This window comes from Agelaius phoeniceus, chromosome 4 (assembly GCF_051311805.1).
Source record: "Agelaius phoeniceus isolate bAgePho1 chromosome 4, bAgePho1.hap1, whole genome shotgun sequence".
In the NCBI taxonomy this organism is placed as follows: Eukaryota; Metazoa; Chordata; class Aves; order Passeriformes; family Icteridae; genus Agelaius; species Agelaius phoeniceus.
In genome coordinates this window covers 17,903,032-17,929,643 of record NC_135268.1, presented here as the reverse complement: position 1 = coordinate 17,929,643, position 26,612 = coordinate 17,903,032, and the positions used below count along the sequence as shown (strand labels likewise).

General features: G+C 38.1%; 1 protein-coding gene across 7 annotated transcripts in view; it reads left to right on the top strand.

The window, feature by feature from the left end:
* MAPK10 (mitogen-activated protein kinase 10) overlaps nt 1-26,612 on the top strand; it is a 147,062-nt gene that overhangs the window by 50,405 nt on the left and 70,045 nt on the right. For 5 of the 7 annotated variants that reach the window (XM_077177008.1, XM_077177004.1, XM_077177007.1 and 2 more), the window contains 3 exons: nt 446-602; nt 16,428-16,499; nt 26,015-26,184. In XM_077177008.1, the coding sequence (XP_077033123.1) occupies nt 16,434-16,499; nt 26,015-26,184 (236 nt within the window). In that variant the 5' untranslated portion in view covers nt 446-602; nt 16,428-16,433. Of the gene's footprint in view, nt 1-445; nt 603-16,427; nt 16,527-26,014; nt 26,185-26,612 lie in introns of those variants that run through there. The other 2 variants (XM_054632642.2, XM_077177009.1) reach the window with 2 other exon arrangements.

Genomic DNA, 26,612 nt, shown 5'->3' with positions numbered 1-26,612 from the left:
CTTTTCACAAAAGCTTTCACATAAGCCTGCAGAAAGAAGATGCAGGATGTAGACTCCTTAAAATTTTCTAATGGCACATTTAAGGAATAATGTATTTCTTGTTTATTTGCCTTTTGAAGAGCTCTCTATACCTAAAGGTCCATAGCAACAGAAATGTTCTCTGCCACTGACAGGTGTCTGCCTATCACAAGGCATCACAGTGATCTCCAGGCTTTTTTAATCCAACAGACTTTGGCAGTGCATGAAAGGACTGACCTTGGAAAAACTGCAGAGGGTTTAAAAAACCCCAGCTACTCTGATGAGAGAAAATGGACTACTTGGTATCTGTGCTGTTTTGACCTGGAGCATGGTAAAATGGAGCAAACAATCCCAAAATGAGCTAACTGACACAACTGAGACCTGCTGAGGCTTCCTTAACCCTGCCTGTGTTTAACTCCTTTGACAGCTGTCTTCCACTGGGACGGAGGTGGAACTTGGACAGACCGCGTGTGTTGAGCAGTGCTCCCCAGATTTGCAGCTCTCCCCAGGAAGACCTGAGAACAATTGCAAGTGTGTCACCTGGACAAAATGTAAAACTTCGCTGTCAGACTATCCTATCCCTGGTAAGGCATCTAAGGCCGCCTGATTACTGATGAAAACAAGCTTAATAAAAAGGAAAATAACCTGTAAAATAAGGAGACTACTAGGACATGTTATGTGTTTGTGAAGTGTTTGCATTAGGCTGTGATGGGCATACTGTAAAAATGGCATGCAAAGTAATAGGAAGAAAACTAGTGCTGGAAAAGAAACACTTTCTAAAGGCGTTCTGATTGTTGGTTTTAGACATTGTTTTTAGTCTGCCTCCTCTGAGGGAGAGCTTGTAGCTGTAGATTCATTTATGAAAAATGCCTGTATGTGTTAGGACAGAGCAGGTTTTGATTTGCCCTGTCAATTAATCCTGGAAAAAATATTGAATGAAAATATGTAGGTATAGATGACAGCTCTAAGCCTGGACAGAATGAGGAAGCAGACCTGATCTATTTAGCTGCATATCTTACAGTGAAGTTTCACCACAAAATCTAATTCTAATGTTATTTCTCTTCTGTAAGAATGACTGTGCAGCTGTGGATCCTATGCAAAGCCTTATGCACATATTTACCTCTGTGGTCTAGAGAATATTGCACATGCTCATATTCTCTTTAGGCCTGTATTTTTTTTTTTTTTCCAAAATCAAGGTCTCAATACAGTTGTAAAATTCTTTGTGTAGTATGGATGTATAGTACTAAGTAGAACAATAATGTAAATGTTAATATAAAAGATGAGTTAGCATTACCCAATACAATGTGACTGTTCTTAGGTCATCTTTGAATGCCCATGAATTAATAAAAGATGATTAATTGTTATAATATGCTAAAACACTAAGAAGGACTAAAGATAGTTCTGAATGACATTCTGTGTTAAATTAATTTGCTAAGCAAGGCTGAGAACAGCTGCAGAAAATCACAAAGCATTCTTGTATCTTATGTAGCCTAATTTTTTTTTTCCGCCTCAGTGAGTGATTTACTTAAATTTAACTTGTTTGGGGTTTTTTGTGATCCTTTTAGTTTGATAAACATAGTCAATTAAATTCATGATAGGATGTGACTGGGTAAACTCAGTTTCCTAGGAACTGATTCTACTGGAGGTACAACTGTTGGCTGCATGTTAAGTGAATGTACAGGAAATTGGAATAAATGAGCATTTTAATGTTTGAACTTAAAGCTCTTTTCCAACCTTTATGATTCTATGACTCTATTTCCATTCCTGGGTCCCCAGTATGTCATGTTAAGATGACCGGCCATTAAACAATGCTTGGTTGTTGCTGGAGAGGAGGTGCTGATGCTGTTCCAGCTGTTCTGCCAGGAATCCCTCTCAGGTCAGCTTGGGAACACCAGTGCAGAGCCTGTATCAGGATTAATTTTGATGGGAACAGCATTGTCATGATGACGTTGAGGTCTGTTCATACCTGTCTAGGAGAGGTTAGAGAAGAGACAGAACTGCTCATGAATCTGTGTTGTGGAAAAGTTGATGGCAACTCAAAATGTAAAACAGACCCACGCTGAGCTTATTAAGACTTCCATGTTCTGACTAGATTAGTAGAAGAAAGAACCTTTTTTTCCCTTTTGGCTTTGTGTCTAGTGAAGCCTTGCTCAGTACCAGGGTTCTCTAACATTCCCAGCAACAAACCAACAGCAAGAAGTCACTGAAGTGGTGGAGCTGGGAGTCTATGGCTAAAGACAGGAGGATTAAGGCTGAAGCATGCAGGCTCCATGCCTCCCCAGAAGTAATTTCTTGTACATTTTTGTAGTTTCTATGTACTTAATAGAAAAAAAAAATGAGACCATAGTCTCTGTTGGCTAGATGTACAGGGCTTACATTTCCAAGGAGGTCAGTATTTACATAGCTTAGATGTGAAAACACTGAAATTCTTACCATACATGGCTCAGAATATCTTAAAGTGTGCAGAAGCTGTGCAAATTCTTTATGTCTTAGAACTGAGGATAAAAAGCACACTTCACCACAGGAACATTTTCAATATCCTGTACTGGATACTGAAATCCTGTCATTCACAAAATCTGTATCTGTTTCACATACCTAGTCTGCCAAACCTGTTCCATTCAGCTTAGAATTTTTTTGTGTTTCTTGTGACACAAATTTACATGGTCAGAGTATAACAACATTCTTGAACCTTCTTTTCTTCAAAGTTAGTATCTTCAGCTGTAAATTATGAAGACATGCTACCTGCAGATAAAATGTTGCTGATAAACAGAGATCTTGAGAGATTGTGAGAGGAAACTGAAATCAAGCACATTTTTTGGGTAGGACCAAGGTAGGATCAGTTGCAACTCAGAGTAATCTGCTGAAATTATTCCCTCTTGTTCTTTCATATAATGTATTTTATTTGAATTACATAGCATGGGGCACTGAGCCCCTTTGTGAGCAAAGTAAAGACAGCTGGCACAAGGGATTAATAGTGATGCTTCTTTATTGCAGAGGTTTGGCCCTGTAATTTAGAGAAATAGGCCAGAGTCATGAGAAGGAGAATAGGGCAGCATTTTCCCTGCTGTTCTGTTGAGGCCAATAAGTGACATATCTGCTGATTGAGTTTCAGTTTTGGAAAGTGTTTGAACAGTTTTGTTTTTATCGTGTATAATGCACATACCTATGTGTATTTGTGGAAAATCAATAATAGTATAAAATGCCTGCCTTCAGTTTTCACCCTTTTTGTGTAAATCAGGGATGTAATGTTTTTATAACATTGTGTCTCACCAGATGTTTGCTGCAGTGAATTTGTTGAACTCATTAAATATCATAGAGGACAAGATGCCCATAAATTCACTCACATGAATTAATGAACAGTTAAACTACTAAAACCTGATTTTCTCCATGTTTCTTGCTCCTGATTAATTACACTTCCAAAAGTGATTCAGTGTTGAGGGACGAACAGACAAGCTTTATTCCATTAGGGGAAAAAAAGAAAAATTAAAACTTTCATCCTGCTTAGCAACGTGCGCAGAAATGGCAGAGTTTACCCTGAGGTGCTGCAGGACAGGAGGAGTCTCAGCCTGTCCAGTTTACAGTGCAGTGACAGTCACCCACAGGCACCCTTCACTGGAATTGCACTGGTTCCATGTGGCACTTTTAGGATGTGCTCTGCTGAAAGGCAGGAGGGCTGGAACAACTCACAAAAGGGTTTGTTAGGTTACAAATGGCAGCTGGATATAAAATTTGGAACAAGAAAATAGCAGTGAATGTTAACCAGATTTCAAGCATCTTATGATGACCAGTCAGGTCAGTTTTTATTTATTGTTGTAAGTATCCTGAAGGGTTACTATATCAAAGATCTTTTCATAATGCAAACAGGCCTAATAAAAGTTTATTTTTTTCTTCAGTGGATGCATTACTGCTATATAAAGGCATGGCATACATTTAGAACTCTACTTTAAAGCAGATTTATTCATGGTGGTCAGCTAAGCCCAAAAAAAAGCCCGAAGACCCCTTTTAGTGTTAGCCACAACTAAAACATAAACAAAACCCTCATACTTCAAACAAAAACCAAAGGAAAGATTTACAAACAAAATATATTGTGAAAGTAGCATCTGCTTTGATAAACAATGCATTTTGCAAGATTGTTATTCAAGCTGATGAGCTATTGAGATAAAAAAATAAAATTAAAAAAAATTACAGTATTATAAAACACCTTCTTGTGAGGTCCAAATCTGGTGTAAGATTTTCTCTTTTGTTTGTTTTTAACTCTTCAACTTGTGTATTGCTAGTTGTAGGTACTTAAATTACACAAAATCTCAGCCTTCTTCTTTGCCATGCCCTAAAGAACAGAGTATTGAGGACAAAGAGGATCAGGGGGACACAGAATGATTGATAGAGAATCTTTGTACATGCATGAAGAGAGGTAGGAGTATGGTTACTTTTATAGCCACATTTACAAGGGCTTTAAAAGCTCATCCTGCTTCAGAAATGTCATGTTCCTTTTCCTGTATCCCATCATCATTCACCAATTTCTGCCCAGCCTAAGTTAAAACTCCCTGCCATTCAAAAGAACATGAAATCTGTTGTTATTATTCATGTATCCATTTGATTTCACACCAAGACCCAGAAATGTGCTGTAGGAAAAAAAAATGTTAGGGAGAAAAAGACTATAGAAATACAGGATTTCACAGAGAAATATATCAGTTTATTCAGCTGCTCATTTCTACTCCAATATGTTTGGATTTGAAAAGGAAATGCAAAAAAAGAAAGTACTTGGCTATGCAAGCAAAACTGGATTTTGTTCCTTTGTGTCTTGGAAACAAGGATGGGTTTCTCTTAAGTCTTCTTTGACAGAAACACAGTCTTCCTTAACTTTTGTTTTGTTTAGGAATTTGACCTTTCTTATTTATATTAATTTTCAGTAGGTGGATTAAGGCCAGGCATCCAAGCCACTGTTCCTGACTGAGTGAACATATAATTTATTTTCCAGTGCCTTTGTTTTATTATCTGTCAAAAGTGTGTGGAAGAACTCCTGAGGTCTTTACAAAAGAACCTATTTCTGTAGAACATTTAGATCCTACTTTTGCATAGTGCACCATACTTGGAGAGGGGAGAGGTCTAAAATGTATGGTTTTATCACCAAGTTTGCAGTCAACAGTCAATTACCTTGGAAATACATTTACTATGCACATTATTGCAAGGGGGTTATGTAGCATAGGGTGTGAAAGCTATCCTGTAGTCTACAGGAGGCTGGAAACCTTGTGAAAAATTTCTTGTCTAAATTCAGCTATTTTTCATGGACAGAGAGACATTTTTGTTCTGAGCAGCTTTGTGGCATTCATTGTATGTTGCAGTAGCTCACACTACCATTTTGAAATGGAGAAGAAGAATCAATCAGCTGTTTCACAGTGGGATAATGCCTTGCAAGTGATGCCAGGTCAGTTGGATTTAAGTTGATTTATCTCATGTTTAGTGTCTATGGGAGCTGGAAATTATATCGGAAAACACTTAGGCTCAGTCATATCTGATTCTCTGAGCATCTGTTCTTGTTTAGCAGGCAGGCTCAAACTAACTTATGATACAGGGAATTAGTGCCTTTCATTGCAGTGCTTTCAGCTTGGCAATGAAAAGCAGGCAGCAGAGCTGGCTGGTTGTGCTTTCTGGACATGTGGCCTTTATGGGGTTCAAGAGAACAGGGAAACGTATGACTATATTTGTTATATTTATGTATTTTATGTATACATGTTTTTAATAATATTTCATACCTGTTCAGAAGTCTGGAAGATAGCAATAGAGTTAAAGTAAGCAAGGTGCTGTAGCTTCTGCCCAGTTCAGGAGACTTTACATTTGTAGTTGAAGTATAAAAGCAGGAGGAGGTGACTTCAGCTACCCTTACATTTGCTGGTCTGTCACTCACTCAAACTGCAATTGCCTTCTTGTGGTGCATAATTCCTTGCCTGCTGCAAGAAAAAAGCTCAGTGTAATTGGGATTTTAGTGGCCAACAGATGTTCCAGAGACAGAAAACGATGCCCTGCTGAGCCCTTGATAAAGGCTGCCACCCAAAAAAAAAACCAAACCAAAAACAGTAAAGCCCTGAAACCTTAATCCCAAACTCCAGAGCTCTGGCATATGACCGAGTTCTACTTTTCTTCATTCATGTTTACATTTCTAGTTTAGGACAGTGAATGCCAGTGCTCCAGTGGGATTGTGCAGGGGCTGTGTTATGCTTTATGGGCATGGGCCTCCACTGAGACTAATGCAAAGCTGCACTGTCCCCATGGGAGCTCTAGGAAGCATTTATGCCTTGGGCACACACACTAAATGGTTGGGATTTTCCTAGAACAAAAAGGGCATTTGGGTTTATATCTCCCTTAAGAGCTTTCTCTTCTTCAGATGACCATGAGCATTATGAACCACATGTAAGGGGTGTGATTATTATTGCAACTGATCTGATGGCTTGTGTGCATGTTAAGCTTTGCAGGGTGTGCAGTGTTTGTGCACTCTGAGCTTGTAGTCTGACTGAGATGGGTGCCAGGCAGATGGATTGATGATTTATAGGGAATAAAAGTAATCAGGTGTGAAAGACTGGACAAAATGAAGGATATTTATCTTGCTATTTTCTTGTGAGCCTCATGAACGCTTGGCACTTTGGACATCAGAAGGTTTCTAGCTGTGGAGGAGCTCTGGCAATTGAGTCACAGCTGAAAATGAAGCCAAAATCATAGGAGGAGCAAGCTATGGATTGTAGCATTTTAAAAATTACATAAGAAGGTTCTAAAAGGAAGAACCTGAGAATTATTCTTGCACTTACATTTAGGGAATCAAAAGTAGGATTCAGTTGTGTTCTTGTACTTAAATTCTTTAGTATAAGTATTCATGTAAAATATGCGTTTATCCTTTTCATGTCAATGTACTTTGTGATACTTGGGAAGTCCAGTCCAAATTCTTTCAAAGTAATACATAACTTTGTCATTTAAGTTTTCCTTTGGTCTTTCTTCCCCCAGTGCTTCCTTGCATTGCTCACCACAGAGTGCTGGGGGCAAAGACTGTCTCAAGGATGCTCAGCTTATTGTTGCTGTGTCAGCTTATTGTTGCCTCACCTTACTAATGGTAGTGTTTTGTGGGAGAGGAAAGAAGTCCTCAATCTGTCTGGTGTACCCAGGTAAATTAAGCTTGTTCCTTTATTGTCCCTAGCCCCCTTGCCTTACTGGGCCAGACACCCATAGTTGTTGTGTTTGCTCCTTTTACCAGCTCTGAGGGGAGCTGGGATACAAGAAAGAATAGAGTTTTTAATGTCATGTCACATTTGAGTTACATTCAGTACCTGTGAAAATTTTGTTTTCATATGAGGTGTTGGACGTTGTATGTTTGTGCAGGTTTTAAAGCCCTTTATCCTTGTCTCTGAACCTTTGCTCCTCAGCAGAGTCAAATATTTCAGAAAACTTCCCTCAGCAACCCAAGAATAGGAGAGGCAGAGTCACCTGTTGTCTGAAATGTCTGTGCTTCAGTTCTGCTTTAATCAGTTCCAGCATTTCTGTCTAACTCTGAGGGCACCCATGCTTTGAAGTGCTGCTGTGGGCCTCTGCCTGGAAAAATCAATTCCAAATTGTTGTTTACCCATAGCAGGGAGACTTTCCCTGCAGTCAGAAAGATGTATGAGCTCTAGTGTCTCTGTGTCTTAGAGGCAATGAGGAGGGAAGAATTATGGAATAGCCTGGTTTGGGTTCCGCTTTTTCTTTTCCCAAATGATTTGTCTAGAAAATTGCAGACTTTGCCTCTTTGGCTCCTTTTTTCCTTACTGAAGAAATTCCTATCCCCTGACTTTATCAAAGTCACTTTGTTCCAATGCTACAGAACAAAGAGAGCCAAAGAAAAGAAATTACTTTCTTGTGGTGATTACCTTTTGTATTTTAACATGCTTTTCCTTGTTTTACTTTTATATAAGAACCTAAAGGGAACGTGACTTGTTTTTGATCACAACTTACCTGACTAGTCTAAGTTCACGGGACTGTGAATTTTTTCCTAATGTGCTAGTTTGCAGTTATCTGTATAATAGGAAACTAACAATAGCCTTCATGATTCTGTATTTATCCATTAATCACCTACTGTATTTCTGATTTTGCATATGGAAAAGCAAATGGCACTTGCAGCAGCACCCCTTGGCAGCAGCAGATATGCTTTCTTTAAATAACTCATCTCCCATTGTTTTGTGATAATCTGGAAATTTAACCTTATTCAGTGCCTAAATAATTATCATTATTATCCCTTATGCTTTGAAAAACCTTCCCCCAGCATCATCTATAGACTGGAGCAAGGAAACACCCACTTTTGCTGGGTTTATATCTGCCTGAATCAAAGGGGTGTTTCTTTCTTGAGCCATTCTACATTAGTATGACACATTCTAAATAACAGCAGCATAGGTGAATGGCTACAGTCCAGCAGTAGACAAGCTGTTCTTTCCTGTCAGTTATTGATCATCAGAAACATAGGGTATTTTCTTACTCCATTAAGAATTATTTTTTTTCCTCATAAATTTAGGGTTTTAATCAAAAGCAGCCAGAAAGTATCAAAATATTTTCTGTGTTTTGTAAAAAAGTTACATATGTAACTGCCATTTGATATTAACAGCTTGCAGAGATTTTGCTATAAATCCTGCTTGCATCCTGGAGATGACTTGTTCTAGTAGTGTTTTGTTATGGGAGTAATTAAAATTTGCAAATATTGAAGCTTAGAAAGGGGAAAAGCTTTTCAGAAGCAAATGAATGTGTATTTTAGTTGTTTGAGAAATAAGCTGTTTTGTAGCTGCAGAATTTACAGTGTAATCTGCTCATGGCTGCAGCCTTGCACTCCATACCTAAGCTTCTTACATTTTGTTAGTGTTTTTAGTTGTGTGGCTACTGGATGCACACAACTATATGTAAATACAATATGTATTTACAAATATGTAAATACAAACGAAGGCAGGGATTGAGCACCCTAACTTTGCAAATAAATGAAGCAACTGCCCTTGTTTTGATTAGAAAGTTTGGATTATAGCTGTCCTAAGGTCCCTTCCAAGGTGAGTGATTTTTTGGCTCTGTTGCTGAATAATCTTGAGGTGTGAATTAGCTGGCTCAGTTCAATGGCCAATTACACAGCCCTTTTAAAGTTGTGATGATAGATACAGATGTTGCAGCTGAGCAAGTTATTCCACAGTCCTGAACTATTTCATATCTCCATCATGCATACTTTGATACAGGAAAGATGGACATTGGTAGAATGTAACAAAATTTTTATCAAATAAGTAAAAGCATGGCTAAATATTATTTTGGTTGCAATTTTTTTCCTCTTAAGTGACCAAACCTGTCAATTTTTCCCCTAAATTGAATGAAACTGACAGAAATTGCTGTTTATTGCAGTGCCACATAATTAAGGTACCCTGAAACAGCATCTATAACAGTATCTAAGTTCCCTGGCCTTTCATACATTTGTCCCAAAGTTAGAATTTTGCTTTTGGCTGGGATATTAATTCTTCTTACAAGCACCCTTCATTCATGGGGTGGTTAACATGTGTAACAGAGCAGCTTGTAAGAATGAGATCCAATGCCAAACAGTTTAACTAATAAGAAATTAGCTCCAGACTATTCAAATTTAAAATATATGTTCTATTAAAATCTAATAATTTTCTTGATGCTGCTTGATACAGACAGTAATCAAGTATTTTTCTCTATGTAGTCCATAAAATATAGGTCATTTTCACCCATTATAAAGTGCCAGGGACATCTGTATTGAAGGCAAATGTAACTGAATTTTAATTAGGTTTGGAGGTTGACTTGGGAGTTTATTAAAAATAGTTTTGATTTGATTCAGTACATACCTTCAGGCAGCTTTGCCACTGACATTTATCAAGGAACAGCTTTATATTGATTTTGTTTTTTAATACAGAGAAACAAAGTTCTGAGAGAGCAGAATTTTTTATTCAGCTGTGCTGAGACAGTTACCTCATTTTTTTATCTTTTTCCTTTTTCCTCAGAAAGAGAAAGCAGATTAAAATCAAGTACCAAAACAGGAAAAATGCATAAAAATAAAAAAAAATATTACTTTCACTATTGTGATAAAGGTTATCTTATGTGAGGCAGGCAGTTTAACTGTGCTCATCTCTTTCCAAATATCTTTTCTTCTTTTTTTTTTTTTGTTAACAGTGGTAGCCACAGTCTCACATTCTTGCCACTCCAGGCTCATCCTATGCAAATTCAGAGCTGCTTCTAACATCAAAGTTTAATTTTACGACTCTAGGAAGTGGCTAGGATTTATTCAGGAAGTGAAGATATCCAGCTGCAAATGAAAAGATGGTATGAGAGATTATGACAAGATCATCATAAACTTTGACTAATTAATCTGCTGCAGCATCTTGCAGGAGTACACTCTTTTCCTCATAATACCTGTTCATAACAGTATTTCCTCTGGATGTGGTAACTTGGGCATTTAGACCAAATATAGTCAGGTAAGGAATTCTCTCTCATAATAACTGTCTGGAGAAAAAAAACAAGAAGCTGGTAGCAAGACCAGATTTAGAGCTCATTTGTTCCTGTCTTCTGCATGTGAGCTGTGCTCATTAGGAATATCTGCTTATCAGTCCCTGGTCGTTTCGGTTTGTTTGGTTTTTTTTTTTTGTTTCATATATATTTCCTTTTCAGTGCTATTCCAAAATTGTTTCTTTCCTTTTCACTCTCTTTTCCAGCAGCTGCTTTAGATGATTCTTGTGAATTTTAACATGCCATCACTTCTCTTCCCAGTGGAAGATGATCTGTTTCTGCTGGGATATAACCTTAATAATTACATTATTCACACCACTGCTTTCCCTGGTTATTCCAAGAATAATTAAAATGGGAGAGTAGACACAACAGAAAGGCACTCTTTTGCAGTAGGAACACTCTCCTTGACTATTATTAATCCACTTGCAATTGTTAGTTCATATTTATCCTCTGAGGTGTCTTTAAGATTCTTGTTAAGCAGTGGGTCTCCTGTTGTAGTGTTGTACATTAGATCTGGAAGAAAAAAGTTATATAAAAAAAGCAGATAAGCCTAAAGATTTGGTCTCTGAAGTGAAGACCAATTTGATAGGATATTTGAACATGCGGATCCCTATTACAACTGACAGCAATTATATGAAAAATGTGGGTGAATTGCAGAACTTCCTCCTCGACCCAGCATGTTAAAGATGTCAGAGCCCATGTTTGAAACTCTGTAGGAGTTTGGGGATCAGACACTGCTATTCTCTGCTGGCTCACTTTGTCATGCTGGGTGAATTTGTTCAGGTCTTCATTATTTCCTACACTCTTGTTTACACAGAGCAGAATAGCCAAGTTTCAGTAAAGGAAAAATATAGTTACAGGAGTTAGAACATTACTGAAAGCTTTAGAGAACTTATACTGTGGTGAGAGTATCTATTTTCAGATGAAGGAGAGAGGAATTCTAATACTGGAAATGCATGAAATTGTTCAAGCACATTTTCAAAACAGGAAGCATTAATAATTCATGGAAGTTAATCTTTGAACATTAGTGTTTTTAAAGAAGGTTTTTAAGTGACAACTGAATTGATCAATTGCCCCCTCTCATTGAATTAGGACAGGATGGGCTTTTAAATTAACTTTAAGTGATGGTGCTATTTCCTTAATTTTTTTTCATGCCCTGAATCTTTATGAATGAAACTAAATGAGGTAGTAATAAATACTTTAATTCTCCTTTTGTATAACAAGTAGAGAACTGCACGTTGGTGAAGATAAGGGAGCACATTCACTGTGCCCAAGGTGCACATGCCATGTATTTGGGTGGTAATATCATATAAACAGAATATCAAATAAACAGAAATGCTGGATTTGATTACTTGATATGAATATATATTGCTTCCCCATATTACTGAGATTATCACAATTGATGGGACTTGGCCTAGATATTGGTGGATGTCCTGTGATTCTTTTACAACCTTCCAGTTTGCAGCCACAATATGCCAGGTTTAAATCTTGTGAAGTTTTGCATACAAATAGTTCTTTCTACTTTATCTGCAGCTGCCATTTCATTCCTGTTTAAACTGGGACTTGCATTTCTAATATTTTTTTTAATTCCATTTGGGTCTACTTTTTAAATTAGGAATTTAAGCATTTGTTTCCATTTTGTTTTATTGTAGGCATGTGAATACCTCTCAAAGTATAGGAGCAGGTGGGAGGTGATGAGAGCAGCAGCAGGGCTAGTTTGGATATTCATTTTAAGTGCATTTAAACACTGGTTTAAATGCAGGTCTAAGAACTGCTGCAGTTTTTCCTCGTGGAGAGCCTTGTTTGAGCCCTGGATCAGTGCATTTGACACAGATGGTTGTGCTGTGGGGTGAGAGGAGTGGCCCTGCCTGCTTGAGCTGGGATGAAGGAAGCAGTATTGCAGCAGGGCAGCTGGCTCCTTTATCTCTCTGAATAAAAAGTTACATGGGACTTTACTGAGGCTTAACATTGGCCTCCTGAACTTTCACAAAAGGCTTTATATATACTGTGTCAGGCTGAGGCACTGTCCATTGGGTGTGAGGGACTTACCTGTTGATTAGGGGATGCAGGGATAGTAAACCATCATGAAGGTATTTTCTCAAAAGAAAGTGACTGTGATGCCTTTTCCAGATAAAGGAGCTCAACAGGGTGGGTGCAAGTGCGTAGGCTCTTCTTGGGCCAGCAGAGCAATAGCCCAGACCCCTCAGACTGGAGGTTTGCATCTCTTAGGCTTGAGGCAAACACAGTCTCCCATGATCCAGGAGCCACTTATGTGAAGGATAAGGCAGCTTGGGTAGAAAACAACACTCCTAGGCCAAAATATTTAATCTGACTGGGCCAAATTGCCCAGACATTCCCTGGGTACCAATATCATACAGCACTAAGGGTGAGGAAAGAATTCAAAGATGAGCAGACAGCTTTACTGTGGGAGGCTCTATTTGAGAACTGCAGCTACTGTTGGTTTTCTGGTCTGTTTTAACTGCTCTCATGGTTTTTTCTCTGTTCTCAGTAATTATACTAATAGTATTGATTTAATCCTTTCAGTCTTCAAAGAGCTGTTTGAATAATAATTAGATAATCCTCCTGACCCCTGGAGAGACAGATAACCATTATTAAAAGTAAAAAAAGTCCTAAAAAGTCCTTGTACAGAAAAGGAAGATTTGATAGGAGCACTGCAGGTAAAGAGAAGTTCATGCCTGAAATTTGGGCATGTCTTTAGTCCACATTCTGTTTTAAAGAACAGCATTCCATAAGGAAGGAAGAGTGGAGTGAAGAAGAGGATGGCAAAGCAGCAGGCTAGGTAGAGGCAAACCTCAGTGGATCCATCCAGCAGTTCCCTTGGAGCTGTGCTACTGTACAGCTCAGAGGATTTTCAGGATTTTCTTTATCTTGCCTTCATGGCTGGTTTCCTCTTCCTGATTTTAGTGCCTCCTTGTTTTGTTTTGCCTGAAAGTATGTCATATGTTTGCTGCTGAGTCCTGTATGTTTTTGTGGCTTCTGGCATACAGATGTCTTGATCATAATGAAGATTTGGGATCCAGTTGTGGTTTTGCTGTTTCACAGACAGGTTTTCTCCCTGTAATGCTACAGAAGTCTCTGGCTTCCCGGAGTATTTTATTCTATCAACAATGTTCTGTTCTCCCAGTTCTCCGCCCCTTGGGTGATTTCACTCAATTTTGAAAAGATAAAGTGTCAGAGGTGGGGTAAAGAAATACTGGATGCTTATGCTCTCACATAAAGCTCCAGTCACTGGTGAGTGATGCTGTTTGCCTCAGTAGCTTCTTGTTTTATAACTGCTTTATGTTGTAACACAATTATCTCAGCATCAGGCCAGTTCTTTATTCTGACACTTCTTAAACATCTCTAGTGATGTGGTGTCAGCTCGCACCAGAGGAGATGTGATCAAGGAGATCTGCGCAGCTGAGTGCGAATCTGTTTTCTGCCTGAAGGAATTAGGAGTTACATACACGTGGGATCACTTATAGGGCACTGAAGGGAACCTTGTATGAATTCAATAAACATTTTAGAACATGAACTCAAGTCTGTTTTGTCCTGGGTACACCTTTGTGTGCCATGGAAAGGTGGCATTCATTCCCGTTGCACAGCTGGAGGAACTCAGCTCTGTAGTGATTCATTTGATGTATCTCATGTACAGAGGAATATGAGTATTGATCTAGGCCATTAAAACATACCATACTTCTATTATTTTATAAGCATTAACTGCCCACAAGGACAACATCATAAATTGTAAAATGTATTCCAGTTCCTAAAACTCACCAGTCTATTGTTCTGCCCAGGGTGGCTATTAACAGTCACAGTAATTCCTGTGGACAGCTGAGGAGCAGGGTATGACCAGTAATGCATGCATAATATCAAGTATATCTTCTCAATAGACCCTCACAGCAAATTCAGGGAGAAACCAAATTCCCCCAATTTTCTTCCCTTCCTTTTTTCCTCTCCACCATTAAGCTCTGTCTTGAGCATGGTGTGTCATAGCTATTGACATTTCAGTCATTGATTATTATAGCAATGTAATGCATACAGCTAGGGAGTGTATCTGCAGCATGACAGTGTAATTACCTGCTGGCTTTCCAGAAATCATTGGCAATATGACTAATGTTAAAAGCTTTTTTCCTTCTTCTTTTTTTTTTTTCTTCTTTTTGAAAAAAAGCTTCCTTTCTTCTTTTTTGTTTTAATATAAACTATTATAAAGCCTCTGTGGAATATGAGACTCTGGTAATGACTCAGTGGGCAGTGAGACAGCAATCTCAGACACTGTAATGTGATGCAGAAAAGGTCATAAACTTGCTTTCATAACAGGATTATTCATATATTCATTCATTAAAAATTAAACACATGTGGGAGCACATGGTGCATTGAAGTTGGCAAGTATTGGTGAATACTTTCTTGTAGTTTCTTTACTCCTGATCAGTTGGTGTGAGTTGAAATTACTCCAAATTAAGTCTTGTCTTATTTAGTGCCATTTACACTTGAAGTTAATTAGTTGTTCCTACTGAAGACAAGTGCCATAAGTAGCTAAATAGTGTTTGAGAATCATAGCTTTGTCTTTATGGACTGATGGTTGTTTTGTTTTCATTTTTAAGTCTTTACAATGAGCTTATATTTAACCAAGATACCATTAAGTTCTATATAATGTATCTAATTTTAGATGAAAGTTGCTAGTTTTTTCATTGTACTGTTAACAGGTTTTTGTTGTTTTGTGTGTTTGGCTGGGTGTTTTGTGGTTTTTTGGAGTCATGCAGAAGAATCTATGTGCTCCAAAGTCTTGTGACATAGCTGCCTATCCCAGCCTGACAACATTGCTGGGGGTGTTTGCCATTGATGTGCCATGCTAGAATGCAGCTGGGACAGGACTGGCTCAGCAGAGCTGGATGTGGTGCTGTAGAACTAAATTAAAACAAAAACAGCTGTAATGGGGTGCACAGGGAGGCTGTCTAGTCTAGCCTATGGCTCCCTGGGCCAGTATCAGATGACTGGGAAATCCAGAAATAGCTGAGCATGGAGTGGCAGACTGTGACTCAGGGGTGTCTTGAGTCAGGGGTGATATTTCTGAGGTTAATAGCCTTCAGCAGATTTCTTCTTATGTGAATTTGCCTTATCATATTAGCGCTTATGTTGACTTCTGGTTTCCACAGCAACATGAGATTCACTGTGATGAAACAGTACATGAAGAATTATTTCCTATTGTTAATTCTAACTGTGATAACATAGCTTGGTGCCTTTTTTATTTTTAATCTGAAAAAAAAAAAAAGGAAGGGTGTTTTCCATTTCATTTTTCAGTATGCCACTCATTTTATGTATCTCCAGCATATTTCTGCTCAGACAGTTCTTTTCTAGGCTAAAAAAAAAGTTATTTGTGCTTTGGACCCATCTTACTGCCCTCTGCTGTAGCTTTTCTAGTGGTAGAATGTTAAGACCAGAACAAGAACTACATGGGATGCTAACAAAGTGGATGAATTTACACAGTGATGTAGCTACTCTTTCCACTTCTATGACGTTCCTAATACTTGTCAACTTAGGACTTTTTTCTCCCTTCCCATAACAATAAGTGCCTCCTATTCCCACATTGTTTAGAACATTATTGACCTGATTTTGTTGTTTTTATTTTTAGTATAGGAATATGCAAGTGACATGATAAACTTTGAATTAATGGCACCAGTTACTGTAAAATTTTCCAGATGTAACCAAGTCATATTTGGGGCCATAATCTTGACAGGCATTGGAATTTAAAGCTTTTTTACAGTTCAGTGTTACAACATTTCTGGTTTTGACAAGCTGGGTAACAAATCAGGTTGGTTTTATAATCCAAATGAAGCTAGAGCTGCATTATACTTGCACATCAGCAGCCAGACAAAAATTCTATGTCTACTTTTCTTTAATTGCAGGTATTTATGAGCCGCCATTTCTTGTATTATTTTGGTGAACCTACTCTGGATGTGAAGATTGCCTTTTGTCAGGTGTGTGTTCCTTACAGGTAAAACAAGGTACAGTATATACTTGTACTTCATTTTTGCAATACATGCTATAATAAGAGAAAAATAGAAGTGAGTTTCAGCAGCTTACTGCAAGTAACTGGTTATAAAAATGAGAATAAATACAAAAAAAAAATTAAGTTTTCTGTTTGCCCTCAAGTTTATTTTGTAATTTGGTCTTAATGATTTTTGATTTTGTTTTGATAAACTCGCAGTTAATATTCTGAGGTTTTTTAGTGGAAAATAATGGCACAGTATTCAAACAGAAAAACTGCAAATTAAAACTATTTTATCTTAGTCTCTGTTCTTCTGAGACAGAGCCTTTTACATTGTAGCTGTGACTAATTTTCTGTTTACCTATACTGGAAGTGAAGGAAGTGTAATTAAAATTGTGGTCTTTGTCTTGTCTCCCATTGAACACCATGTGCTATTGAGGTCTTGGAGCCATAAGGCTGCAATAAAGCCAATTCTGTATTTCTACATCATCCTTGAAATGGTTTGGTCACAATGTATGGAAGCCCACAAAGCTGAAACTAAATCTCTGATGAAAAGAAAAATCTTTTTGATTTATCCAGTTTTTTATTTTCTTGGTTAATTTAGTTAACATATTTAGTCACAAAGCTGTGTGCATAACTTTCCTTTGTGAATGAAAGGCGACTTTTTCTGCTCACTTCTGAACAGTGTTTTGTGCTTGAATTCTGTCTCTTCTTAGTTATAAGGTTTTTTTGTGAGATGGGACATCCGTAATCTAACTAACTTGAGCGATATTAGGGACATTCTTCACTTTTTGAAGTGGAAAACAATGCTGCATTCTTAGAATGAATTCTTAGATGAATTTATGATAAACACTATTTTTTTCTTTTATGTTACATGTGGAGTCCAAGTGAAAGCACAATTGTAAAAAAGAAAAGGGCTGTTACTTGTGTGAAAGCATTTAACATGAGACAGAGGTGTTAGAAAGTTTGCTTTATGTTTTTTAACCCAGGGACACTAAGTATTAATTCTGCTGAGAAGGTTCAATCTGTACTTAGGAATCATCAGCTCTGGGATGGGTCTTGGCTATTCAGTTTGATAATCTGCTTAACTGACTTTTCTATTTTATTTTATTCATGTGTGTGCTTAACTGGCTTAATTCTTCCACTGGCAACTTTGTCAAACTTAGTATTTTTGTAATGTTTTGACGGAGTTTGCTTCCAAAATAAAAATTGCAGAAATTGCAATTTTTTTTCTCAGATTGTATGAGAAAAGTGTTATTAATAAAAAAAATACTTTCATTGTACAGAACAGAGGTTTTTTGCGTAGCTCTCCTCTCCTTTTTACTTAGACCATTTTGGATGAATTTTTATCACTGAGTGAGATTAATTCCTGTTTGATGGCTGCAGCAGGTACCCAAAATGGCATCATCCACTAAATACATCCAAAGAGATACTATCCTGGCATCGTAGGGAACAGAATTTCATCCTTCCAGCTCTTACCACACAAACACCTTTTCAAGGTCTTCAGACCTTCAGATCGATTCTCTTGAGGATAAAAACTGGTTTAAGCTTTGTTAATTTATTCTCTCCATAAAGATAGGCTCTGATCCAAATAGGAGCTGTAACTATGTGCAAGAACAGTCTCTAAATTAAGTGTCTGCTTGCATTAAGACCTGTCTTGGGTGCTGTTCATTTGTATTATTTAGAGTGGGATGGGGGTTATATCTCTTGTCCTTGGTCCAAGCATCCAGATCTTTATTTAGAGACTAGGAATAGTGTCCAGGTGGTAACATTGTTTATTCCATTCTTATTCCTGCTTCCATTTGAAATTTATGCCTCACTGCAGACTTTCTCCAAAGTGTTTGTGCTGAAGTGCCTTCCTGAAAGCTCCAATATTGAAGAGAACCCTGATTATTTTTAGTACTGGGGGGTGTATTTTTCTTTTAATATGTATTTGTGACCTAAAAGGCATAGCTTTATGTGCTCTGAAGGAAAGTGACATATTCATAATTACAGGCTCTTCTCTTTGACATAGAGTTTATGTCACTGAGCAGACTAGTTTTGTACAATGAAATGCTAATTCAGCAGGAATAGAATTTTAAGGATTTCCAGCTTAAGGAAAAAAGAACGGCCCTTCCTGAGAAACACTCAGTGGCATAAGAACCTCAGTACCATAAGTGAATAAATATGTACCTCCCCACCCTTTCACCCTGTTTGCAGTGTGAGAACACCCAGGTCTGGAATTACTGGACATGGGTAGCCAATTCATGTTCTGAAACAGCCACCTTTTTTAAGGCTGAGGAAGAGAACATCTGCTTTTCTATCATAATAGAAAAGTATGACTAGAAGGCCTTTAGAATTTCATTAGACTTCTGTAGGGCTGGTATCACCAACAAGCTTTTATCTGTAGGACCCTACAGATTTTTATTGTGGCACAAAGTAATGCAGAGTGGTGTGTCATGAGTAGAATAGGACATTAAATTTTAATACTAATATACTAACAATATCTAATAATTCTAAAAGAATACTGACTTCTTCATCCATATTTTTCTCCATTTAGTCTTTCAGTATCTTTTTTTTAAATCAATATCAAGACATGTGTAGCCTGTCAGAATTTACATGTTCCCTAATCTGTATGTATATGGGATGCCTTTATTTACAATACAATTCTAAATGTAGTGTATCCTGTGATTGTACCTTCTGTCCAAGGGGAGATTAGCTGGTATTCAAAAGTTATCAATAATTGATATATTCTATTTTTATTAATAAAATGATACTTCATAGGGTTAAGAGCTGTCTATTTCTAGCTAAAGCTGTGATTACTTAGGTCCACAGAGTCTTTATTTGTAAAAGGGAGAATCCTTTCATTAGCTGTTGTCTTCACATCATATACTGTAATTATTTAGTTCTATTGAGAAATCTACTTTCTCTCCTGTATCTTTGGCTATATTTTGATTTGGATCACTGATTTAGTTCCTCTCCATAAAGAAACCTCAGTCTCAAGGAACCTTTTCTTTCAGTGTTTCTCGATCAGTCCTTCCAACCTCCTTTGGTGCGATGTCCAGGGCTGGATGTCACCTGTATGTCAGCATTGAGCTCTTCAGGCATCAGGGGGATGAGGAATCATTTGAAGTAGTGCTTTCTTGTGCAGATACTCACAGATTGCTCATTTGTAGGAATCTGGCCTGGAATGAGGGCCACACCTCTGGGACACAGTGACTTCTGAGCAGTACATGATACCACAGTTAGAAATGACCTATGAAAACTTCGTGCCTGTAGGAAGGAAGGAATTAAAAGTACCAAGAGTTCAGTGAACATGTGGAGGACAAGAGAAGAATAAGAAATAGTGCTTTGCCTCATGTTTTGACTAGATACAATTAAAAAGGAAAAGGCAGACTTGCTGCTTTGTGTGCAATCAGAGCTAGGTAAGAACTAGGCAAGCTGATAGGTTTTCGGTATCTCAGTTAGAAGAGGTTAAACAAGGACAGAGTGTTTAAACAAATAAATAAAAAGCAACAACTATTAGATAAACCTCCAACCAAAAAAATAAAAACCAACCAAAAAAAACCAAACCAAACCCAACCAGCACTTAGAAACATTGTACTACATTTAATGAAATGCTTTAATACGGTGTGTTGAAATAGAGTGAATAAAGCAAATGTAAAAAGATCAATCACTGATGAGTCAAGGCTGAGTTGTTTGCAAGGGCCTATTGTCTGCTTGAAAGGCTAAGTGCAGAAAGCCCCCTGTCTGGGGGCAAGGCAGCTGGAGAGAGATTAAAAGAAGGCCAGAAATTAGCTGTAAAATCCCACTCAAAACACACTACAATTAGGAAGACTGGGTGACTAATACAAGCCTCACAGGAAGAGAATGAAGTGGAAGAATGGAGAACTGGGGTATGATGTGGCTGGTAAGACCAAAATCTGTAATATTACATCCAACCATACACATGCAAGATGAAACCCTGTGTAGGAGATTGGATCATTGTTTATGGACTTTTGAGTTCAGGGAGAGCCAGAAGAAGTGAGAAGTCTGGCTTTATGGAGAGAAAAAAATAGATAAAATTTCTGCCATAAATGTGTCATATGTAGAATACACAATTTAAAACAATATAGTAGATCTTTCTATGCAAAGACACTCTGTATTTCCCAAGTGACAGCTTCTGTGGACATTCAGATTTACACAGCAAAACCTGTGACCATGAAATTCGAAGCAGAGGGCTCAGCAAATTCACATTCATGCCAGAATTCTGGCACTTGAGACTGCTGTGAGAATTAGAGCTGTGCAAGTTGGAGGACAGCCATTAAATTCATAGTGCTGCTGGCTGAGCAGATGCACCCAGGTGAGCAGGGCTTGCCTCTGTGCACATTTGCAGAGCTGGCCAGAAGCCTGATGGTTTTACCAGACTCATGAATGTTGGTCTGCACAACCTCAGCATTTGACTTTCAAGGTTAAATTGTAGCTTTAAGACATCCTTTTATATCCTGAGGGATCCAAAGGCATCCACCTCTGGAATGTGCTGTGGTCCACAGCAGATTCTTTGTCTGAGGCTGGGTGCAGGTGTGGGGGCTGCTGGGGAGCCATCATGGTGTCTGGCTCAGAGCATCCTCTCTGCTTCATCCTGCCAATCTCTGGGCTCTGTGCCAGCTGGGAGTCAGCCTCTCAGCCTTCCATCTGATTCTTTCACCCACCTACATTTACACACACCTGGAGGGCTTTAGTTGATATCAGTAGCCTTGCATCATGGCACCCTTAAATGGGTGCTCCAGCCAGGATTTCTGTGGGCAGACAGAGAAGGATACAAACACTGAGGTAAGGTTTCCCCTCTGCTGATGCTGCCAGCAGAATCTGTGATGGTGCTCACTGTCCTGGAGATGCAAGGGAGAGCAATTTGCTTTAAATTGCTGCTAGCATGGTTTGTATTTATAAAAGCTGAAATGTATGAGATGCTGAGCTCCAAGACATTGCCATATTTTAGGCTCGTCAATAATAGAGGGAATGGTGTTCAGAAACAAAAGTCTGTCAGTAAAATATGATAAGTATAGTTATTTTGTAGGATAGAAATGGACAAATAAAATGGGATATCAAGAAGCAATTCACCTTACAATATAGAAAATAACATAATTTTATTTCTGTTGGGCTTTTTAACTCTCTTGCTCTCTGCACTCTGAAAGAAAGGAAAAGAATACAGTTTGTAGCTTTGTGTGAGGCAGTAAGTTATTTGAGTTTCACTGAATTTTTAAATACTTGTCCTTTGAAAGCAAAATACATGCTCTCTAAGCAATTAGCAGTGGTGAGAGTATCTTTTTCCTTCATCTCAGATGCTTGAGTCTTGACAGTTTATTTTCTTTTCTCTTTCTCACTTGTCAGGTTACTAAGCAAACATCATTGCAAATATGGCTACGTGCTCAAGTGAGCTAACTAAGATAGTTAGGTTTTCAGGGCTGAGAAACTTTCACTTCTCTTACTCTTAAATTTCTCAGTATGGAGGAAAGAGAATGGCTTTGGGGAATGTGTGTGTGTGTGTGTGCACTAGACGTTTTCAATTAGGTACTGAAAGGAGAAAGTAATGGTTCATGCATTCTTGTACGTATAAAATGAAAGCTGAGTTCCTCTCAGTATTGAAGTAATGTAATTTCATTGTCCAAATGTTTATGGAAACTGAGAACAAATGGCATTTCCATGCATAGTTTGTCTCTGAGGAATAATCTTTCATCTTACACAGAGGTCTGAGAAACTTAGATGTGTTTTGTTCAAAGTTTCACAGCTTCAGTGTTTACTGTTGTTCTGGGGCCTCAGTATTGTAGCTTGGCCAAGTTCATTTAAAGTTCACCTGAAAATATATTAACTCACTGGAATTCACTTTACTACATAAGATCTATACATTTTTACTGTGGTATCCTGATTGCAATGTGTATCTATAAACTTCCTTCCCCCATCTATTTCTTAATGAAGTGCTAATTCCTGATTTCTTATGATGTTAGCATCAATCACATTTGAAAGGAGTTTATGGTTAGCTGCATCTACAGAAGGGTGTATACTGGAAATTCCTAGCCCTGGGTTCCTTTCTGATGCCACATAATCAAATCTTTAACTTAAGCTGTCTGTACAGGACTTGTAAGCACTGTGCAGTAAAACCTGAATCTGAAATAGCTTAGTGGTGTACAGAGGGGCATCTGGGGGAATATCAATATCTGTAACAACACCAGGCTTCTGAGAGGGGTTTAAATGAGCACTGAGGATGTAACAGGAGAAGAATAAAATGTGGTGTGTAGGCCTCTTTAAGATGAGCTATGTGAATTTGAAGATTGGAAGAACTTTTTCATCAGGGTTTGAAACTAAAACTAACATTGACATGCTCTGTAAAGAGTATGAATTTCCTTGCTAAAGGGAAAAGATTTTTTATCTTAGTTTTGGAGTGAAACAAAACTGCCATTTCCTTGTCATTCAATAGGAAGTGGCTGTTGAATCAACCATAGAGAGTTCTTGATTATGTGTCAGCTTGGCTTGGGGATCTGATCAAATGTGATTAATTCAATAATGCTATTATTCATTGACTTAGGGATTTGGTTTAAGTCAGCATCATGACAAGGATAGTTATATCATTCATCTGTTGTTGTGAACGTAAGCAATGCATTGGGTATTAGTAACCTTACTTTGCTTTTGTTTTGCTTGTTTAGGCTTTGGTAAAAATTGGAAAATATAGAGTAGAGGGTTTTTTTTGTAGTTTTTTAGCAGCGTGGGTTTAGAGCAAGGAGGCAACTTAGACTTGGCCTGTCCACAAAGCTGAAATTTTTGTCACTCAGAGGAGGCATTCTGCTTGAAGTAAACTTCAAACTAAATCAGCCTGCCTTGAATTTTTTCCAAGTAATGCTTGGTGCTTGTTTTCTATCAAAGACCTTTTGGGGCACAAATTTTTAAGTAGGGAAAAAGATAATAATCTAAAAAGAAAAAATGATTCCATGAAAAATAAAACAGTCTTTACCTTTCCCTCTGTCACACAGTTAGGAGCAGATTCAGGACATCATCAGGACATTTACATTTTCTTATCAGTTGTGGTCTTCTGGGTCCACAACTTTAATTGCTGTTGACTGAAGCAATTGGATATGTTAATTACCCATGTAACTGAGGTACTACAGAGTGGTTCTTCTCAGCTGTTTTAATTGATTTTTGAGAGATTTCTGGATTTAAAAGAACCAGCTGCTGGAACGGCAGCAGTTCAGAAACCCCGCTGTACAGAGCTTGATTTTCCTGAGGCTAGTAGTTCACACGGTCAGGCTAACTTAAGAGCAAGTAATTTTTATTCTAGACATAGAGTGATAAAATATGTGCTCCCATGTAGCTCCATGCCACACAAGGAGCTGTCAGGTAGCTTGGGAGTGAGGACACAAACAAGTTGTGGCAGGCCTGGCTCATCCAAGCCTTAACACAGTCATCCAATTTGTTTAAAAAATTCACTCTGTCTGTACTTCCAGAGGAGCTGGATATGAGTCAGGCTCACTCAGGAATGCAATTTTTATGCTGACACTTTATATATAAACATTGGTTTCAGAGTAATGGGTGTTAATGCTGAATATGTCCTGCATTGTTCTGATAATGACATCAGGAAAAACACGCTCCAAATGTGCTTGTCTAGCCAGAGGGAGTTGTGAAATTCCTGTCAATCAGGAGCATGTTATTAAAAAACCCAAAAAAACTCCCAATTTCAGGTCTGGTATGAGTACCTGAGCTGAATAGCCAAATTTATGCATCTCTCTTCACAGAATGGAAGACATTTTAAGACTAAGGCTACACAGAGTGAATCAGACGCAGCCCGTTTGTCTTCCAATGAGAAAAATTCAAACCACTTTTGGAATCATTTCACTCTCTGGAAGCTTCAATTTAGTGCTGTGTCAGTGTCCATAAATCTCTCACTTTTTGTGTTAGGGCAAGGCCTCTCCTGCTCTCCCCCTCACAGTGTTTGATGAACGAGTTAATGTAAAGTTACCACTTGGTTTTCTGAGATGAGACTTTGTGTTTGAATGAAGGCCCTTTGGCACTGGACAGCATCATCCTAAACACCTCGTTTAGAGACTTTAAAACATTTTAATAAATGTTTCAAAGTCTCTAAATGAAGTCTTTAGGATGATGCTGTCCAGTGCCAAAGGGTCTTCCAGTCAGATAATGGACAGAAAAAGAATAATAATTTTTCCTTAAACCCTTAAAATCCAAGTTCTTTGCAAGGTTAGTAATCTGTTTTTAATGGCCAGATTTTTGGAACACTGGAAAGATGTCCTCTTTAATTGAACGAGTAATGTAATCAAAGTTAACTTTACTTTTTTTCCCAGCTCCATCAAAATTCAACATAGTAGTCCATAAGCACATAATGCATTTGATCATTCAGATTTTTTGAGGGGAAAGAAATTTATAATAGAGCAAATAAGAAAATTTATAATCTGTGTTTGGGAGCACTGAAAAAAAAGGCATAGACAGAGGCATAGCTGTTTTTTGGGTTTGCTTTATGGAAGGTATTTGGGCATGCCTTGACTTCCATAACTTAACTCTCAACTCTTTTAGGGCAGCTCTGTTGTAATATGTTGAGCTTTTGTATCCTGTGCTCAGAATCATGTACTATAGAATCCTTAATTATAAGCACTTAATTCTGATTTTTATCTCAAATTACTATAAATTTGCTCTGTAGTCCATAGGGAACTGAGCTCAGCAGTAGTCATAAAGGGCTTATAATGTAACTTGCTGCATGGTAATTTTACAAATTTGAGGGAGGGTTTTTTAAGTCTTGTAAAAATTATTAGTTTTTAATTTTATAGTTTTGGGGAGGAGCACTGCTGTGCAGTGCTAGCTACAGTGCTTGGTTTTGTGTCATAAAAATTGGTTTTTACTGCATTTGTTGGGTCATGAGAGCAACTCTCCCTCCTATCCTTAGAAACCCAGAACTCTTGAAGACCTCTGGAGCTTCTGAATGAATCTCCATGATACTGAGCCATGTTGGGTCACAGCTTGTCTCATTAACTGCTCTGTTTCTTTTGCAACCCCTGTTGAAAGGTTCTCAAGGTCATTATCACATGCTCAGGGAAAGTTTTAGCACTCATGGGAATACATTTTCTTGCTCTGTCTGATCCATAATGAAGGGCCTGATTCCTGTGTCTCCTGTCCCACTTCCACACTGATGAAAGTCATCTTATTTTAAATTAATTGTAAAACACACAAGGGCAGAATCAGCACGAGCGCATAATCCAGTAGTCATGAGGCAGGAGTGATGGCAGGCAGAGACCAGTAGTTGGCAGTGGCTATGTCACAAACATCAGCTGTAGAATTCACTGGTTTTCTTTAATCAGTGCCTTTTTTTTGGTGACTTCCTGCATGAAATAAGATTTTATAAAGTCTTTATGAAAATGAGCCAAAAATTACAATAATTTATATTGAAAAATTAGGCTGACAGTGCTTTATCAGTATTCTAATGCTTTACCAGCCTTGGTTTCTCTGTTTTTACCAACCCCTCTCCCCTTCCCTTCTTCTGTACGACAGGGATTTGGGAAACAAGTGGATGTGTCATATATTGCCAAACATTACAACATGAGCAAAAGCAAAGTTGACAACCAGTTCTACAGCGTGGAAGTAGGTGATTCGACTTTCACAGTCCTCAAACGCTACCAGAACTTGAAACCTATTGGCTCTGGGGCTCAGGGAATAGTTTGGTGAGTATCAGCACTTTCTCTTATGATGCTTGGAAACAGAATTGGCATTTTGCATCTCCTCACAGTTTGCCAGCCACAGCTGTTGTCTAAAATTGCAAAAATAGCAGTCAGGCAACAGACATCCTGAGGCAGAAGGAGCCCAGTGGTTTGCTAATAAATTCCCCGGCTGGTGAGAGTGATAGCACTGGGTTTGTTTCTCCACGTAGCAAAATGGAACTAGCAAGAAAGCAGGAGAGAGATCTTATCATAATTGACAACTGAGGCACTATTTCCAGAGGCAGTGCAAATAATATCCCAAGAAAACCCTGTAATTTTAGTCTTTGCACAGTAAAAGTGACTGAGAGCAATACAGAAACTTGTCACATCCCATAGCATTCTCAAATGTTCAGGGTGGAAGCCTTTCAAATCAAGGCAACTGCTAATACTTC